General features: G+C 50.3%; 2 protein-coding genes across 2 annotated transcripts; one reads left to right on the forward strand and one right to left on the reverse strand.

Moving 5' to 3' along the window:
- Positions 1–1,585: 1,585 nt before the first annotated feature.
- Positions 1,586–6,404, reverse strand: SNRPD2 (small nuclear ribonucleoprotein D2 polypeptide). Its single transcript, XM_003406618.4, has 3 exons — positions 6,289–6,404; positions 3,955–4,134; positions 1,586–1,850 (listed from the first exon to the last, which is right to left on the reverse strand). Coding segments are annotated over exons 1-3 (357 nt in total). The 5' UTR covers positions 6,291–6,404; the 3' UTR covers positions 1,586–1,675.
- Positions 6,405–6,482: 78 nt separating this feature from the next.
- QPCTL (glutaminyl-peptide cyclotransferase like) lies at positions 6,483–17,073 on the forward strand. The gene is made up of 7 exons (XM_003406624.4): positions 6,483–7,312; positions 7,803–7,946; positions 9,038–9,319; positions 11,543–11,695; positions 11,804–11,903; positions 12,415–12,531; positions 13,193–17,073. The coding sequence occupies exons 1-7, from the start codon at positions 7,106–7,108 to the stop codon at positions 13,336–13,338; spliced, it is 1,149 nt and encodes a 382-aa protein (XP_003406672.1). The 5' UTR covers positions 6,483–7,105; the 3' UTR covers positions 13,339–17,073.
- The last annotated feature ends 89 nt before the right edge of the window (positions 17,074–17,162 follow it).

Genomic DNA, 17,162 nt, shown 5'->3' on the forward strand with positions numbered 1-17,162 from the left:
CATTTGGCTTGGTTCTTATGGTTTAGTGCCTACCCCAAGGATAGTCGTTCCAATTACATGTGGAGCGCGTAGTTGTTAGGTGCCGTTGAGTAGATCCCGACTCATAGTCACCACATGGGACAGAGCAGAACCGCCCCAAGAGGTTTTCTAGGCTGTGGTCTCTATGGAAGCAGATCGCCAGATCCTTCTCCCTCGGAGCCACTGGGTGGGTTCAAACTGCCAACCTTTCAGTGAGCAGATGAGCACTGAATTGTTTGTGCCACCAGGGCTCTTGGAGCGGTTAGTACACGCCACCTTTACAACCTCACAAGAAGCCCTGGTGGCGCAGTGGTTAACTGCTCGGCTGATAATCGAGAGGTCACGGTTTAAACCCACCAGCTGGTCCACAGGAGAAAGATGTGGCAGTTTGCTTCCGTAAACATTTACAGCCTCCGGAAGCCTATGGGTAATTCTACTCTGTCCTCTACGGTCATTGAGTTGGAACTGACTTGCGGGCAATGGGTTTTATAACCTCACAGCAGCAACAGGTTTTATAATCTCACTGCTGCCGCCCTGTGTGTGTCAGGCCCTGTCCCTGCTGCAGGGCCTCCAGCTCAGCCACCATCACTCTGTCAGTGACAGGCTCATGACGGGCTCACGGGGCAACTCAGGCTCTGCCTTCCGCAGCTCACAAAGTGTCTGAGCATCTGACTTGAGCCTGTGGACTCCTGTGTCTGCTTGGCCCCATCTGGAGAAGGCAGACAGGTCATGGGTGGGGGACAGCGCCATGGGCGTGCATCAGGGAGCAGCCTGAAACCCCTAATAAAGAAGACCTCCCTTTCCTTTAATCCTCGCATCCGTCAGAGACTCTCTCTCAAGGGTAATTAAGCTCTCTGAGGGGTAGTAGAGCTCAGCTCCCAGTCACAGGCTTGGGAGTGAAGCGGTTCTGAATGGCGGCACAACCACTTATGGGTTGGGGCCTCCTGAGGAAACAGCATCCCTTTCTTGTGCCTGCTTCCTCGTCTGCAGAACGGAGGTAATAAACAACAGCGCCTACCTCACATGGTCGGGGGGATGCCCAGAAAGCACTGAGCCTAGAGCCTGGCGCCCAACAGCTCAGCAGCTATTAGCCACGAAGGCACTCATTGGTACGGCTGGTTTTAAGTGTGTCGGCTTCTCCTGTCCATGAGGGCAGGGCTGGGATGCTCTCGTGCTGGCGTCCCCAGCAGCGCAACACAGGGCTGGGCACAGAGGAGGCACCAGGGACATGTGTGCTGACTGAACAAACGAGAAAAAGAAAAAAGACTGAATGGAATTTTGAATGAAGCAGAGACTCATTGAGAACACAGGGAAAAGGGACACAGAGAGTGACAAGAAGCTAGAAAAGATTAGAATAGGAAAGAGACCAAGAGCCCTCTCTGGCATCAAAGCTGCCAGGTTATTTCCGTCTAACCCATCCACTTCACAGATGGAGACTGCCCTCCCAGGCCACCTGGATGCCAGGTGAGTTCACTGTCCCAGTGTTTAGTCCCAGAGGCCCAGCTGCCTCCCTCCTTCCCTTCCCCAAGTCCACCCCACTCACAAGGCCCTGGGTCCAGACAGGTACTAGTAGAAAAAACACAGGAACTTTATTATTCCCAACACGGGCAGGTCTTTGTAGGGCAGCAGGAGTTGGTTCTGGGGCAGGAACAGGCTCCTACTTGCCGGCGATGAGTGGGTTCCGCAGGACCACGATGACTGAGTCCCCACGCAGGAACATCTTGGAGATGTAGCGGTCCTTGTTGACAGGCTTGGACTTCTTCTTGCCCTTGCCGCTCTTGGGGACCTCGGTCCACATCTCCTTCACGTTCTCCAGCACCATGTTGCAGTGCCTAGTGGAGGCAGGGGTGTGGAGACACCCGGAGTGAGGGGGAGCCTGGTGATCGCCCTGCCTCTGCCCAGGACCGCTTCTTGCTCTAGTGGGACAGTGTGGGGAACAGGGCACATCCCAGCGCCAGGACCACCTGGGTTCCCATCCCACCCCTGCAAGTTCCTAGGTTAAGGCTGGTGCACAGGAGTTCACCCCTCTTGTGCCTCAGTTTCTTCCCATCTAAAATGGAGACAATCATGGTACCTGCCTCATGGGGGTGTTGTGCAGAGTAAATGAATTAGTCCAGTGCTTATAAGTGCCTAGAACAGGGCACAGGGTAAATGCAAAAGGAATTACTCTGCTTGTGCTTTCTCCCTCTGGATGCTTCGGGAGGCATCTGTCCTCCAGAGGCTTCTAGAGTATTGGGGCTCGAGGCTACATATGACCTGTCCACTCCAGTCCTGCTCTGTCTCTGTCATTGGGGTGCCTGGGCCAAGTGAATGGCAGCACGGGAAAGCTCATTCCATAAACGCTTGTGGAGCGCCTACTCCACGGACTGCTCACAATACAACAGATCCAGCGACAAACAGACATCCTTGTCCTCCTGAGGTGTCCATGCTGATCCATCAATCCTCACCACAAACTCAGGACGTAACTGCGATGATTTATCCCAAAACTGAGGCACAGTGCAATGAAATGAAATCCAAGGTCATATGGTTTGGAAGTAGCAGAATCTGGTGTGAATACAGGTCTGTCAGCTTCCCCGTCCTTAGAACCTCCTGTTATTATTACTATTCTCACTTTATCCAAGAAGAAACTGAGGCTCAGAGTGAAAGACTTGTTCAAGGTCATATAACAGCTAGTGGCAAAGACTTTCCAGACATTAGGCCTCACTACACTATCTCTGTAGTAACCATCAGGTACGGCTGAGTCAATTCCGATGCATGGTGACCCCATGTGTGTTAGCAGAACTGTGCTCCACAGGGTTTTCAGTGACTGATTTTTCAGAAGTAGATCACCAGGCCTTTCTTCTGAGGTGCCTCTGGGCGAACTCAAACTTCTAACCTTTTGGTTAGCAGCTGAGCGGGTTAACCATTTGCACCATCCAGGAACTCCATCTTGAGGAAAGCACTTCCCAAATGCTAATTATTGAAGGGTTGTAGCCACTGTTTATTAAGCATTTGTGATATGTTAAGCGGTGAACCAAATGCTTTCTGTACATTGTATCATTTAATCTTCACAACCACACTATGAGGGGTATTATTATGATGTGCATTTTAAAAACAAAAAAGACACTGAGGCCCAGAGAGGAAAACTCATTTGTGGTTTCCTCAGCCTGAAACGCCCTGACCCTAGCTTGCTCCTTCATCTTATTTAGGTCTGCTCAACATTACCACTTCAGACAGAGCCTCTGGGATCCCATCTAAAACAGCACCCCTTTCCCAACATTCCAGTCTCTTACCTGGCTTTATTTTTCTTCACAGACCTTATCATCATTTGTTGTTTATCATGATATGTATTTACATGCTTCCCTACCTACATACAGCACAAATTCCCTGAGGGCAGGTAACCTGTCTATCTTAGTCACTGCTGTATCCCTGGGACCTAAAACAGTGGCTGGCATGGATGAGTTCCTGTCAATCATGTATTAAATGATTAGGTACTTCACATGCATTAAGTCACTGAATCTTTGAAACCACCATGATTATTGCCACCAGTCTCTGGGTGACACAAAACAGTTAAGCATTCAGCTGCTATCCAAAAGGTTGAAGGTTCAAGTCCACCAAGAGGTACCTCAGAAGAAAAGCCTGGCAATCTACTTCTGAAAAACCAGCCACTGGAAACCCTATGGAGTACGGTTCTACTCTGACACACAGGGAATTGGCCATGAGTTGGAATCGACTGATAATTGACCTGCTGAGGGTCAGGTGGCTACAAACAGAGCTGGGATGTGAACCCAGGTGAGGCAGCTCCTGAGTGCATGCTCACAACCACTGCACTGGTGGGGCAACGAGAGGCAGCCAGCCCTTGGGGCTTCTGAGAAACCTTGTCTTTAGGGTTCTCAGATTGGAGGTAGGCTGCTCTCCAGGCCTGGACAGAACACCTCCCGAGACCTAGGCACTCACCTGTCGAAGGCCTTCACACGGCCCAGGAGCTTCTTGTTGTTGCGACAGTTGATGAGCACTTGGGTATTGTTTTTGACTGACTGCGTGAGCACGGAGAGGGGCCCAGTGTTAAACTCCTCCTCCTCTCGCTTCTGCAGCTCTTCCGGGGTCATCTCACTTTTGGGCTTGTTGAGGAGGCTCCTGGATGTCAAGCACGAGACATGTGAGTGAGAGGGGCTGGGGCCAGAGCACGGGGGAATCACAGCCTAACCTTCAGTGGCTCCCCCAGCCTGGCCTCAACACACCCACCCTCCTATAGCTCAGTCCTCTCTCTTAGCATCACCATTTGGATGCGTGCTATGGACTAAATTGTGTCTCTCCAAAATATGTGTTGGAATTATCACAGGAACTCAGCTGCTAACCAAAATGTCAGCAGTTCGAGTCCACCAGCCACTCACTGGAAACCCTGTAGGGCAGTTCTACTCTGTCCTGTGAGGTTGCTATGAGTCGGAATTGACTAACAGCAACAGGATTTTTTTCTTTTTTTAATATCTGGGGATGTGATCATGTTTGGGAATAGGATTTTCATTTTGATGTTAATGAGGCCCTATCCTAAATTTAATCGGTTCTGAGTGATAAAAATAGCCAATTAGACACATCACCAAGGAACTGAGGAACACAGGGGCTACAGATCATCCACCAAAGGACTTCTAGCCTCCTGAGCTATGAGAAAATAGATTTCTGTTCTTTAAAGCCAACCACTCGCGGTACTTGTGTTACTGCAGCATGACCTAACTAGAACGATGCCTAATAGACATTCCTAACATTGCATGTCCCAGGCTGTGCAGCAACCACAGCTCCTCCATCTCTGTTGATGGCAACTCCATTCTTCTGGGCAAAAAACTCGAATGTCAACTTAGCTCCTCACTTCCTCTCCTAACCTACATTCCATCTATTAGCAAATCCTGTCATCTGCCTCTAAAATACATGCAGAATCTGACCATTTCTTACCATGGTTACCACCCTGACATAAACCTCCAGCATCTCTCCCCTAGAATCTTACTGGTTTCCCTTCCTCAACCTCTGCTCCCTGGCAGTCTGTTCTTCACAGAGCAGCCCAACGGCTTGTGTTAAGACTAAGTCATTCTTCGAAACCCTTCCATGGTTCCCATCTCAGTGTAAACCTGATAAAAAAAAACCTGATGCCATCGAATCGGTTTCGACTCACAGTGACCCTACAGGACAGAGCAGAACTGCCTCATAGGGTTCACAAGGCTGTAATCTTTATGGAAGCAGACTGCCACATCATTCTCCCTTGAAGTAGCTGAGAGCTTTGAACCACCGACTTTTTGGTTAGCAACGGCAGAGCGCGTAGCCACTGTCCTACTGGTGCTCCTTCATCTCAGTGTAAGAAGTAGAAATGCAGTTTTTGCAATGCCCTATATCTGCAACACCCCCATCCTGCTCCAGCCACAATGGCCTCCTGGGTGGTCTTTGAAGATATTAGGCAAGCTTTCAGTCTGGGGTCTCTGCATTTGCTTTTCCCTCTGCTTGGATCCCCCCCAGATATCTGTGTGGTTTCCTGCCTCACTTTCCTCAAGTGTCATCTTCTCAATGTGGCCTTTTGTGCTAGTTATTAAGTTAGGCGTTCTTCATTTTTTTTAACCTGTTCTACTCTGAAACACATGAGACTGCCATGAACTGGGATCAACTTGATAGCCAATGGGTTTGGGTTTTTTTTTTATTGCTTCACCTAACACAACATATACTTTACTTGTTTACTATATTTATTGCCTGCCTTTCCCCTCATAAGCTGCACCCGGGAAGACATTTTTTCTGGGGGGAGGGAAGTTTCTATTTTTTTCACTGACACACTCCAGGTATGTAAAGCAGTGCCTGGTACGTAATGAGCACCCAATAGATATTCGGTGAGTAAAATCAGTCCCAGTGATCCAATATCCATAAAAGTCGCGAATCAGGCTGAAAAGCCGCATGTCTCTAGATCAAATCATCCAGCTAAGTCTCTCATCTCAAATCGTTACCCCTAAAAGGCCGCACTCGCCTCCTCCAAGTTCCTTAATCGTAGAACCACTTCCTCTTAGTATTTATTTCAACAAGACTAATTACCTGGGAAAGGTCCCAGCCCGTTATCTGATAAAGCAGTCCCCTCTCCCGAACTCATCTGTAAAAGGCCCCGTTCCCGTTCTCACATCCATCAAAAGTCCTCCATAAAATTTCTGCCTTTGCCCCCGACTCGTTATCAGGAAAGGGCCCTCTCACCCCCTTCCAACCGTTAATCGGCCAAATTTACACCCTCAACCCCACTCCCGCCGCCTAGTACGGGCCCGGCCTCACATGGTGCCGGCTGCGTCCTCAGGACACTCCTGTCTCCTCCGCGTTGCTTCTGCCTCTGAAAGGAGAGGCGGGACTTCCGCTTCCTGCGGCCCACTTCCGTCAGCGCCTGCGCAAACTCAAGCAGCGGATGGGGCGTGGCCTGTTGCTATAGCGATCCCCGCTAGCTGTGCTTAGTGATGGGATAAAAGCCTTGCTCAGAGGTTCGAGACCACTCAGAACCATTCGGGGCAAATCTTCACAACGATGAAGGGAAAAACAAAGGTGGTCTGACTCGAACCATTTCGCCGTATAACGGGATAGGCTAAAGGAAGGAAGCGAAACAGCGTTTCCAAATACCCGCCGGTCCGGCCTTCGGGGGCGCGGCCTCCGGAAAACCAATCCGCTCCTGGCTGCAAGGGTGGGTCCCGCCCCTTTTTCCTCAGGGACGGTTCATTTTCGCGTCCATCAATTTCTTCGACTCAGCACAACCAATCCGTTGCCTACATCCGGAAGGGGCGCGGACCTGCACCGGAGAGATCGAAAGTTTTCCAAGATTGAACCCTTGCCATTGGTTTCCCCTCCTCTGCCGAGGCGGAGCCTAGCCCTTTCGGTCTCCCTTTTGGGCTGTGCAACGCTCCGGGGAGCCAATTCTGCCCAAGGGAGACGGGGAGGCGTGTCCTCGGACCGAGAGTTCCCATTGGTTCCTCTGCTCGCCAGGGTGGGATAATACCGTCGCTGTGGTTGCTCATTGGTCCTCCTACTGCATGGGGGGCTGGTCTTGGCTGGGCATGAACTGGGGGCTCCGCGGTCCAGGACCGGGTTGCCTGGCAAAGCTGCCATGCGTTCCGGGAGCCGTGGGCGGCCCCGGCTACGGCTCGGGGAGCGCTTCTTGGAGCCCCCCTCACCGCCCAGGCGCCGCCTACTACCGCGGGCGCGGCTGTTGCCCCTGCTGCTGCTGGCGTTGGCCGTGGGCTCAGCGTTCTACATCATCTGGAGCTGCTGGGACCACAGCACCGGGGAGCTGCCGCTGGGCCAAGAGCTGCGGGTGAGGCCAGGCGCGGGGCCCGGGCTCCTCGGGGGCCCTTATTCCCCGCCGACCCTTCTCCAGGGTCTCGGGTTGACTGACGTGGCCTTATGGTGTGGCCCTAACCGCAGGTGCCACGGTCTTCGTCTTTCGAGCGCATGCACCTTTCCATCGGAATAAGGTTCCGGGTTTGTTTTGTCATTCTGGCTCCCCCTTAAGTGGAAGGGCCTGGAGTGGTAAGACTGAGCGTTGGGCGACTGAGCTCTAATCCTAAATCAGCTGCCTGGAAGATAACCTTCCTCTCCCTGGCCCTTGATTTCCCCATCAGGATTGGGGTGGGCTGGACCAGATGGACATCAAGGGACTTTTTTCCTGGGGCTAGGATTTATCCTAGAAGCCCCTGATGCTTATGAAGAGGTACCAGGCTCCTAGGGGGAAGCGGCGCCTGGGGTAGGGTCGGAGTGGGAATTGCTCTCATGTTCTGCACTTCTCTACCCTTCCCCCTACCAAGGCCCCGGTGATCGGAAGCCTCTCTGAAGCTCGGCTTCGGAGGGTGGTCGGGCAACTGGATCCGCAGCGTCTCTGGGACGCTTATCTGCGTCCCTTGTTGGTGGTGCGGACCCCCGGCAGTCCCGGCAATCTTCAAGTCCGAAAGGTACAGGACTGAACCTCCAAGCCCTAAGCTCCCCAGCCCGCAGGGGAATGAATTGGGAACTGAGCATCGTGCCATGATCACAAAGCAGCTAAGGGTCAGAGGTGGGGCTCTGACTGGAGATGATCTAACTCCAGTCCCAATAGAATGTACTACCCCCATCAAAAGCTTACTATATGCCAGGCACAAGCAACAGCCCTACGAGGTGGGTACGAATAAATATGATCTTTATTATGCAGATGGGGAAATCGAAGCCCAGAGAGGTTGGACACTTTGCCCAAGTCCTATAGCTAATAAGTGGTTTGTAGTTATTAGTTGCTGTCTGTTCCAACTCATGGCAACCCCATGTGTGCAAGGTAGAACTGCTTTATAGGGTTTTTAAGGCTGTGACCCTTCAGAAGCAGATCTCCAGGCCTTTCTTATGAGGTGCCGCTGGGTGGGTTCAAACTGCCAGCCTTTTGGCTAGTAGTTGAGCGCCTAACTGTTTGTGCCTTCCAGGGACTCCTAATAAGTAGTAGACTTTCAGTTCGAAGCCATGCAGGCTGAGTCCAAAGCTGGTGCTGGAACATCTCTATATCACCTCCCAGAAAGTATTGAGAGTCATTTGTCTACTTCCTGGGTTGGAATCCCAGTGCAGCTGTTTAAAAGTCTGACCTTTGACTAGTTTATTTATTTTTTTTAAATCGTGCTTTAGGTAAAATTTCACAGCTCAAGTTAATTTCTCATACAAAAATTTATACATGTATTGTTTTGTGACATTAGTCACAATCCCCAAGGACTAGTTTCTTAATCTGTTTCCTCATTTTCCTCATCTACAAAATAGGGCCCATGACAATCCTTACCCTGTAGAGCTCTGTAGGGTTCAGAGAACACGGCCTGGCACACGTTGAGTGCTATTTAAGAGTAAGCTGTGATTAATCTTGTTGGCATCTTGCCTGGCACCCAGAAGGTCCTTGGTAGAAATGTGTCAAGGGAAAGTTTAAACATGAGACTTGCTAGTTGGCCCAACAGGTCTGCATGGCTTAGGGTACATGCGCCTTATCTTGGCCTCCCCTGAGGCCTTGTCCACCCTCCTACCTCTCTTTTGTCACTAGTTCCTGGAGGCCACCCTGCGGACACTGACAGCCGGCTGGCATGTGGAGCTGGACCCTTTCACAGCCTCAACGCCCCTGGGGCCGCTGAACTTTGGCAATGTGGTGGCCACGCTGGACCCGGGGGCTGCCCGCCACCTCACTCTCGCCTGCCATTATGACTCAAAGCTCTTCCCACCCGGGTCAACCCCCTTTGTGGGGGCCACGGATTCGGCTGTGCCCTGTGCCCTTCTGCTGGAGCTGGCCCAGGCCCTTGACCTGGAGTTGAGCAGGGCTAAGGAGCAGGTGAGGTACCAGGGCTGGGGGTGGGGGGATGCCTCCACCTGGTCCAAGCCACCACCCTCTCTTGCCTAGGTGTCTGTTACCCTTCTGGTCTTCCTGCTTCACTCCACGTACAGAGCCACAGGGATCTTTCCACACCCTGAATGTCAGACCTGACCCTCCTCTGCCCAAAACCTCCCCATGGCTGCCACCTCATTCAGAGCATAAGCAGAGTCCTTACAGTACCCTAGAGGTGTGCCGTTACCTGTCTGATCTCATCTCCCACTTCTCACCCCTCCACGCTCCACTCTAGCCACACTCGCCTCCTCTGTGCTTCTCAAACGCACAACGTTCCCTCCTACCTTAGGATATCTGCACTTGCTGTTTTCTTGGCTGGCTCCCACAGCAATCAAGTGTAGTAATTACAGATGGGGCTCTGGGGTCAGACAGATCTGGGTTCAAATGCTGCCTCTGCCTCTTACTAGCTGTGTGAACTTGGGTAAGTGGCTTCATCTCTCTGAGCCTCAATTTTCCTGTCTGTAAAATGAGCATGGTGGTAATCATAATAGGAGTATCTACCTTGTGCACTCAGGGATTAAATGAGATGAGGATCATAGTAAGTCTGCAGTAAGGGGTAACTAACATTCATTCTTGCTGGGAGGATCGGTGCTTTATCCTCCGGCCCCCTGTACTCCTCTGATGTATGCTTAGAATGTCCTTTTCTAGATATCTTCCTGGCTGGCTCCCACCCTTCATTCAGGTATCTACTCCAATGTCACCTCCTCAAAGAGGCTTCCTAACCACCCTGAAATTTTTCCCTTTCACTATCTCATGTTTTGTGGTGCTTCATGCCGATTTGTTTGTCTGTTTCCCCAAATGCAATAAGCTTCCTGAGGACAGAGACTTGGCTTCTTTTGTTCCCTCCCTGCTATATGCCCTGGGCCCAGGATATTGCCTAGCATAAAGTAGGACATCACTAAAAATTTATGGAATGAATGAATAAAATCATTTATGTCCACATGCTCCTCCCTGTTCAAATTCCTTCCATGGCTCCCCAGTGCCCTGTAACAGAGCTCAAGCTCATTTGCCTTTGCTAACCCCTCCAGCCTCCTCTCAAATGTCTCTGGCCTCTTCCCTGGTCCCAGCCTTGCCCTGGAATATTCTTCCGTCTGCTTCCCCATCTACTTTTGCCGGGCCAGCCCCCACTTACCTCAGTGTAAACATCCCTTCCCCAGACTCAATGCCGTCCCCAGGCTAGGTCAGCCCCCTACCCCTTCCTACTCTCTCTCAGGACCTTGTAGTTCTCAAAAGCATTTGTCCCAACTGCAGTTATCTACACCCACTCCTCACTTATCGACATGGTTAGGTTCCAAAGACCAGGTCATCATGCGAAAATTGGCATTGTGTGAAAATGGAGGATGACCACATCACATCACCAAATGGAGGATGACTACATTGGTACATAACTGCCAAACCACTGAAAATCATGGCCCAGCCAAGCTGACACATAACCTTAACCATCACAGCCAGTGTTACTCTTGCCTTGCACTTGGGCATTCCTTACTGCCAGATGTATGTTGTTAATGTGCAAAAGAGTTGGATAGTGGATTTTTTACTGTTGTCATAAACGTGAAATATCAGATATCAAGAGAGTCAATAAATGAGGAGTAGGTGTCTTGTATAATTCCTTGTTTGCAAGTCTGTCTCTTTGCCAAACTGAGCTTGAGTAAGAACAATAATAATCAGAGCTAATGGCACAAACAGTCAAGCACTTGACCACCAGCCAAAAGGTTAGTGGTTTGAACCCACCCAGAGGCACCTTGGAAGACAGACCTGGCAATCTGCTTCAGAAGAGTCGCAGCCTTGAAAATCCTCCTACTCTGCACACGTGGGGTCACCATGAGTCGGAATCGACTTGATGGCAGCTAACAATAACCACCCTTGTTTAGTTACTGTGCATCAGGCACCATTCTTAGACCTGGATTTGAATCCTACTCTGTGAGTGAAACTGTTACTAACCCCATTTTCCAGATGAGGAAACTGAGGCTTGGAAGAGTTAGTCATTTACCCATGACTTCTTGGCTAAGAGTGTCCCAGCTAGGATTTGAACCCAGGCAGTCTGGTTCAGAGTCTTTGCTCTTGGCTGCAGTACTTCAAAGAAGTAGACCTGGTTTGCTCTTTTTGCTGTGTGGGTGGGCTGAGGCCAAGGGCCTGGCACTGGCTGGCCCTGACCACCTGCTCCCACAGGCAGCCCCGGTGACCCTGCAGCTGCTCTTCTTGGATGGCGAAGAAGCACTGAAGGAGTGGGGACCCAAGGACTCCCTTTATGGCTCCCGGCACCTGGCCCAGCTCATGGAGTCTGCCCCTCACAGTCCCGGCCCCACCAGGATCCAGGCTATTGTAAGACCAGGCTCCCCTCTGCCCCCAGATTCTGGAGAGGAGGGAGAGAGTGAGGCACAGGTGGCAGCCTCCCGCCTGGCCTCCTCCATCTGCGGCCTCTCTTCTTAGGAGCTCTTTGTGCTTCTCGATCTCTTGGGAGCCCCCCACCCGACCTTCTACAGTCACTTTCCGCGCACAGCCCGCTGGTTCCATCGGCTGCGGAGCATTGGTAAGGGCCATGGTGGGGGCAGGTACTGCCTAGGATGCTGGGAGGGCAGGCTGGGGGTGGGATGCACACCTGTCCCTACAGAGTCCTTCATCCTTTCCACCTCCACAGTCTCTAAGGAACGAGGGTCGAAATACAAAACGATCCTACAGCAGTCAAGTGTAAATAAACACAGGGGCTCTGAGGTCAGGCAGCCTTGGGTTCCACCCCTGCCTTTGCCTCTTACCAGCTGCGTGAACTTGGACAAGTGGCTGGCTGCATCTCTCTGAGCCTCAGTTCCTATCTATAAAATGGGCACAATGGTAATGATAATAGGGGTATTGACCTTGTAGACGCAGAGGGATTAAATGAGACCAGGAACATAATAAGCCATAAGAAGGGGTAATTAGCATTCATACCTATTGGGAGGACCAGTGTGTTATCCCCCAGGCCCCTACCCTCCTCCGTTTGTGAGCAGGGGAACCTTTGACCCCTGAGGTACTGACCCTTGCTTTCTAATCCCCGCCGCCTTCAGAGAAGCGTCTGCACCGTCTGAACATGCTGCAGTCTCATCCCCAGGAAGTGATGTACTTCCAGCCTGGGGAGCCCCTGGGATCTGTGGAAGATGACCATGTCCCGTTCCTCCGCCGAGGTACTACTGCTGGGGGCTTCAGGGGGTGGCGGGGAAAAAGGGAGCCACAGATGAGACTGGGCCCTGGCCCCTTCCCACAGCTGGGGACTGCTGGCCAGTTGCTTAACCTCTTTGTGCCTCAATTTCCTCATCTGTGAAATAATAGTACTTATCTCTTGTTGAAGGAGCCCTAGTGGCTCAATGGTTGAGCACTCAACTACTAACCAAAAGGGCGGCAGTTCAAACCCACCAGTTGCTCCACAGGAGAAAGATGCGGCAGTCTGCTTCCATAAAGATTACAGCTTTGGAAACCCTATGGGGCAGTTCTGCTCTGTCCTATAGAGTCGCTATGTGTCCGAATCAACTTGATGACAATAGTTTTTTTTTTTTTTTTCAATCTTTTGTTGAGGGCATTAAAAGCACTAATACATGTAAAGACCTTACTTGGACCAGTGCCTAACATATAGCAAGCATTCAAGAAATGTTAGATGTTATTATTTGTGTCTCAATGATTGTAGAGTTTTCTAGCACTTACCTTTCAGTTCAGAGTTCTGAAAGTGCCAGAACAGAGTATCTTCTGTCGGGGGGGGGGCCCCGCAAGGTTACGTAACCCTGGGCCTGGGCGCCTGTGTCAGCAGTGGGTCTCGGACAGGCCTGACTGAGTCTCTTCTGTCGCCCACAGGGGTCCCGGTGCTTCACCTCATCTCCACACCCTTCCCCTCTGTCTGGCACACGCCTGCCGACTCTGAGGCCAACCTTCACCCGCCCACGGTACACAACCTGAGCCGCATCCTCGCTGTCTTCTTGGCCGAATACCTGGGGCTCTAGCCTGTTGAGCCGATCCCCGACAGGGAGGCTTTACTCCGAGGGAGAAGTGCCTGGCAGGAAACATGCCAAGGGCACTTGGAGCCAGCGGACCTCAGACCAAGCACACCTTGAATGTGCTGGTTTATTCTCTGTGACACCTTTGGTTCCCACTCATACTATGATTGGAAGACCCTCTTTCTGTTGACCCTCTCAGGCCACCTCCCTTCAAAGACTTGGAAGAGACCACCATGGTAGCAAGGGCCAAAGGAGTAAGAGCTTGGGCCCTGCCCTAGGGAAACACTTGGTCTGAAGGTCAGTGGGGCTAAATGCTCTTCTCATTTGTGGACTGGTGTCTGGACCAGCAACACCTTCTGAGTAAATTTGTCAGCTCTTTCTCCAGGACGGCAGCCTTGGTGCTGCGTCAGTCCAAATCTACCTCCCACACGGATGTACCACGTGGGGCCCCCAGAGCATGTGCTCCTAAGCAGGGAAGAGATGGAAGCCAATATTTGGGAAAAACCAGATTCTGCCAGACCCAGCGGACAATAAAACAGGGTTTCTGCAAAACACATTCTGCAGAGCTAGCATAAATGTATGTTGCAAGAAAAAAGGGGATCAGAGATCAAGGAAGTGGGGTGAGATGTTAAATGAGTTTCCTCACTGCACAGGGTGAGTTTTCGAGAGTAGGAGAGAGAATAGGAAGCCCTGGTGCTGCGATGGTTAAGCACTCAGCTTCTTATCGAAAAGGCTGGCAGTTCAAACCCAGCCAGTAGCTCTGCAGGAGAAAGACCTGGCGATCTGCTCTGTAAAGATGACAGTCTAGAAAGCCCTCCGGGGCAGTTCTCCTCTGTCACATGGGTTGCTATGAGTTGAAATTGACTTGATTGACACCCAACAGCAACCTGACAGTGTCTCCCTAAGGTATTTGACCATGGAACCTCTCTGTCAGGAAGCACCTCACAGAACAAGGGTACCTCAGAATATACCATGGGAAACGAGGGTTTTGGAAGTTGGGAAGAAAGGGTACAACAGACCTAAATTCACTACGAACTAATTCTGCCAAGCCATCCTTTTCCTTTCATCTGTGGATACAGGAGTGTGAAATGATGGGTCTCACTGTAACTCTAGTGATGGCCTGAGGCAGTACTTCTCAACCCTAATTAATTGTCAGACTCAGCTGGGGTGCTTAATGGAAAAGTCAGGCTCCCAGGTCCCCCAGACCTACCCAGTCAGAACTCTGGGGAGGAGCTGGGACTCTGTAACTAGCACTTGAAGGAGTCACACGATCAGCAAAGTTTGGGACACAAAGTCTTTAAGGATACAGTTTGGTGTGTTCATAGCTGTTTAGCAAACGTTCTCATAAGAACTCTCTAGGAGGAAAAGTCCCATGGGCTCTGTACCTGCTGGTTTTGTCGCTTCCATGGGGACTGTGAGGATGAAGGGTTATTTAACAGGGAAGGTGAGCATCGACCTTCCAGCCAACTAAAGGCTGGAGGACACTTGAAAGAAAACTCGAGGGCTGAAACCCAGGATATCAAATGAGAATGAATAAAGAAAAGGTCCTCAGTTCAGTTTCTCCCACAGTAAAAACCAAACCAAACCCATTGCCATCAAGTTGATTCCGACTCATGGTGACCCCATGTGTTACAGAGTAGAACTGCTCCATAGGATTTTCCTGGCTGTAATTTTTACAGAAGCAGGTTGCCTGGCCTTTCCTCCACGGCATCCTGAGTGGGTTGGAACTGACAACCTTTAGGCTACTGGTCAAGGGCAAACTGTTTGCACCATACAGTAGCTGACATTTACTAGGCTCCTGCTACATGCCTGGCACCATGAGAGCTTTATATATATGTCAGCTCATTTCATAATCACCCCCCACATCCTGAGGTGGGCACAATGGCAGTTCTTGTTGTGCAGATGAGGCAGCTGAGGCTGAGAATTGGGAAGAACCAGTTACTAACAGGGCCTAGACTTACCGCCAGCTGCCAACCTCCTTGTCTTACCTCCCTTCCAAAAAAACAACCCATGCTGGAGCAAGTTTGCTGACATTTTAATTGGCTGTAAGATAAAGTGGGGTTGAGCTGGGGGCTGGAGGGACATTAGTAGCTTCTGAGAGGTGGAATTTGCGGAATTCTATTCAGAAAGGGAAGCTGACAGTGACATCACCAGCCAGGGTGGTGAGGGGTCTCGAGAAACCACAGGGTCGGTACTACTGTTTGTTGTTCATTCCTTGTGTGGCAGATGATAGGGCCAAGTGCTTAAAGCGCACCATCTCACCTCCATCTCACGGCGAGGCAGGTGAGACTATCATGTCTGTATTAGAGAGGAAGCAGTGTGCTTCCTTTTACAGACAAGGTTTTTACTGATGCTTGGCAAGGTGTTTTCCCAGGTCCCATAGCAGTAGAGAAGCCCTGGTGGCACAACGATTAAGCGTTCAGCTGCTAACGGAAAAGTTGGTGGTTTGAACCCACTCAGTGCTCCCTGGGAAAAAAGATTTGGCAATCTGCTCCTGTAAAGATTACAGCCTAGAAAGCCCTACGGGGCAGTTCTACTGTCACATGGGGCTGCTATGAGCCGAAATCAACCTGACAGCACCTAACAGCATAGCCAGTAGGCCCTGCAACTGCGATTTGGTGTACAGTTGTTCCTCAGTATTCACAGGGATTGGATCCAGGTCCCCCGTGGATAGCAAAATCCATGGATGCTCAAGTCGCTTATATAAAATGGCATAGTATTTGCATATAACCTGTGCACATCCTCCTGTATACTTTAAATCGTCTGTCGTTAGGTGCCAACGAGTTGGTTTCGACTCATAGTGAACCTATGCACAACAGAACAAAACACTGCCCAGTCCTGTGCCATCCTCACAATTGTTATACTTAAGCCCACTGTTGCAGCCACTGTGTCAATCCATCTCGTTGAGGGTCTTCCTCTTTATCACTGACCCTCTACATTACCAAGCGTGATGTCCTTCTTCAGGGACTGGTCCCTCCAGATAACACGTCCAAAGTATGTGAGACGAAGTCTTGCCATCCTTGCTTTTAAGGACCATTCTAGCTGTATTTCCTGCAAGACAGATTACTTGTAATACCTAATACAATGTAAGTAGTTGTTATACTGTATTGTTTAGGGGATAACGGCAAGATGCAAGGCTAACAACGCTCAAATGAGTGCCAGAGACAGACTGAGGATCTGTGAAATGAGGGGAGGCTACAGCAGGGAGTGCCTACACATCACTTCATTCACAGACATTCACCGGAGTGCTTGGCACATGGCAAATTGAAGTTTTGCTTTTCAGAACTTTTTTTTCCCCCAAATATTTGTGATCTGCTGTTGGTTGAATCCGCCAATGTGGAACCTGAGGATATGCAGGGCAGACTCTATTTGGTAAACAACTGTTGAGTACCCTAGACACAGTATCTCACGTATCAATATGAGGAACTGTGAGTATTCTTTCTCTGGTCAAGAAACTGAGCATCAGAGAATTGGCCAAGATCACGTAAGTGGGCACTTTCAGTACCATATGACTTGGTGTACCGTTGTTTATCCTGCTCATGATTTATTGGGCTTATTGGTGTCTTACCAGTCTGGAATTCTCAACCACTTTGTGTTGCCCATTCTCTCTTCTGATTCTGGAATGTCAATTTAGTGTATGTTTGATCTTCTCACTCTATCCTCCATAACCTTTCTTTCATATTTTCTGGCTTTTTTCTTTCTCTGTGGTACATTATGGATATTTTTCTGACCTTGTTTCCAGTTCAATAAATCTTTCTTCAGCTGTGTCTAATCTTGTTTAACCCAGCTATTTGAGTTTTCGCTTTTGGTTATTGTATTTTTCATTTTTA

Source organism: Loxodonta africana, chromosome 11 (assembly GCF_030014295.1).
Source record: "Loxodonta africana isolate mLoxAfr1 chromosome 11, mLoxAfr1.hap2, whole genome shotgun sequence".
In the NCBI taxonomy this organism is placed as follows: domain Eukaryota; kingdom Metazoa; phylum Chordata; class Mammalia; order Proboscidea; family Elephantidae; genus Loxodonta; species Loxodonta africana.

Coding starts and splice junctions, on each gene's coding strand:
- QPCTL (XM_003406624.4), top strand. CDS start 7,106: ATGCGTTCCGGGAGCCGTGGGCGGCCCCGGCTACGGCTCGGGGAGCGC. Junction 9,320..11,542: donor TGAGCAGGGCTAAGGAGCAG/GTGAGGTACCAG, acceptor CTGCTCCCACAG/GCAGCCCCGGTGACCCTGCA. Junction 11,904..12,414: donor CCATCGGCTGCGGAGCATTG/GTAAGGGCCATG, acceptor CGCCGCCTTCAG/AGAAGCGTCTGCACCGTCTG.
- SNRPD2 (XM_003406618.4), bottom strand. Junction 1,851..3,954: donor CGTGTGAAGGCCTTCGACAG/GTGAGTGCCTAG, acceptor TGCCTCCACTAG/GCACTGCAACATGGTGCTGG.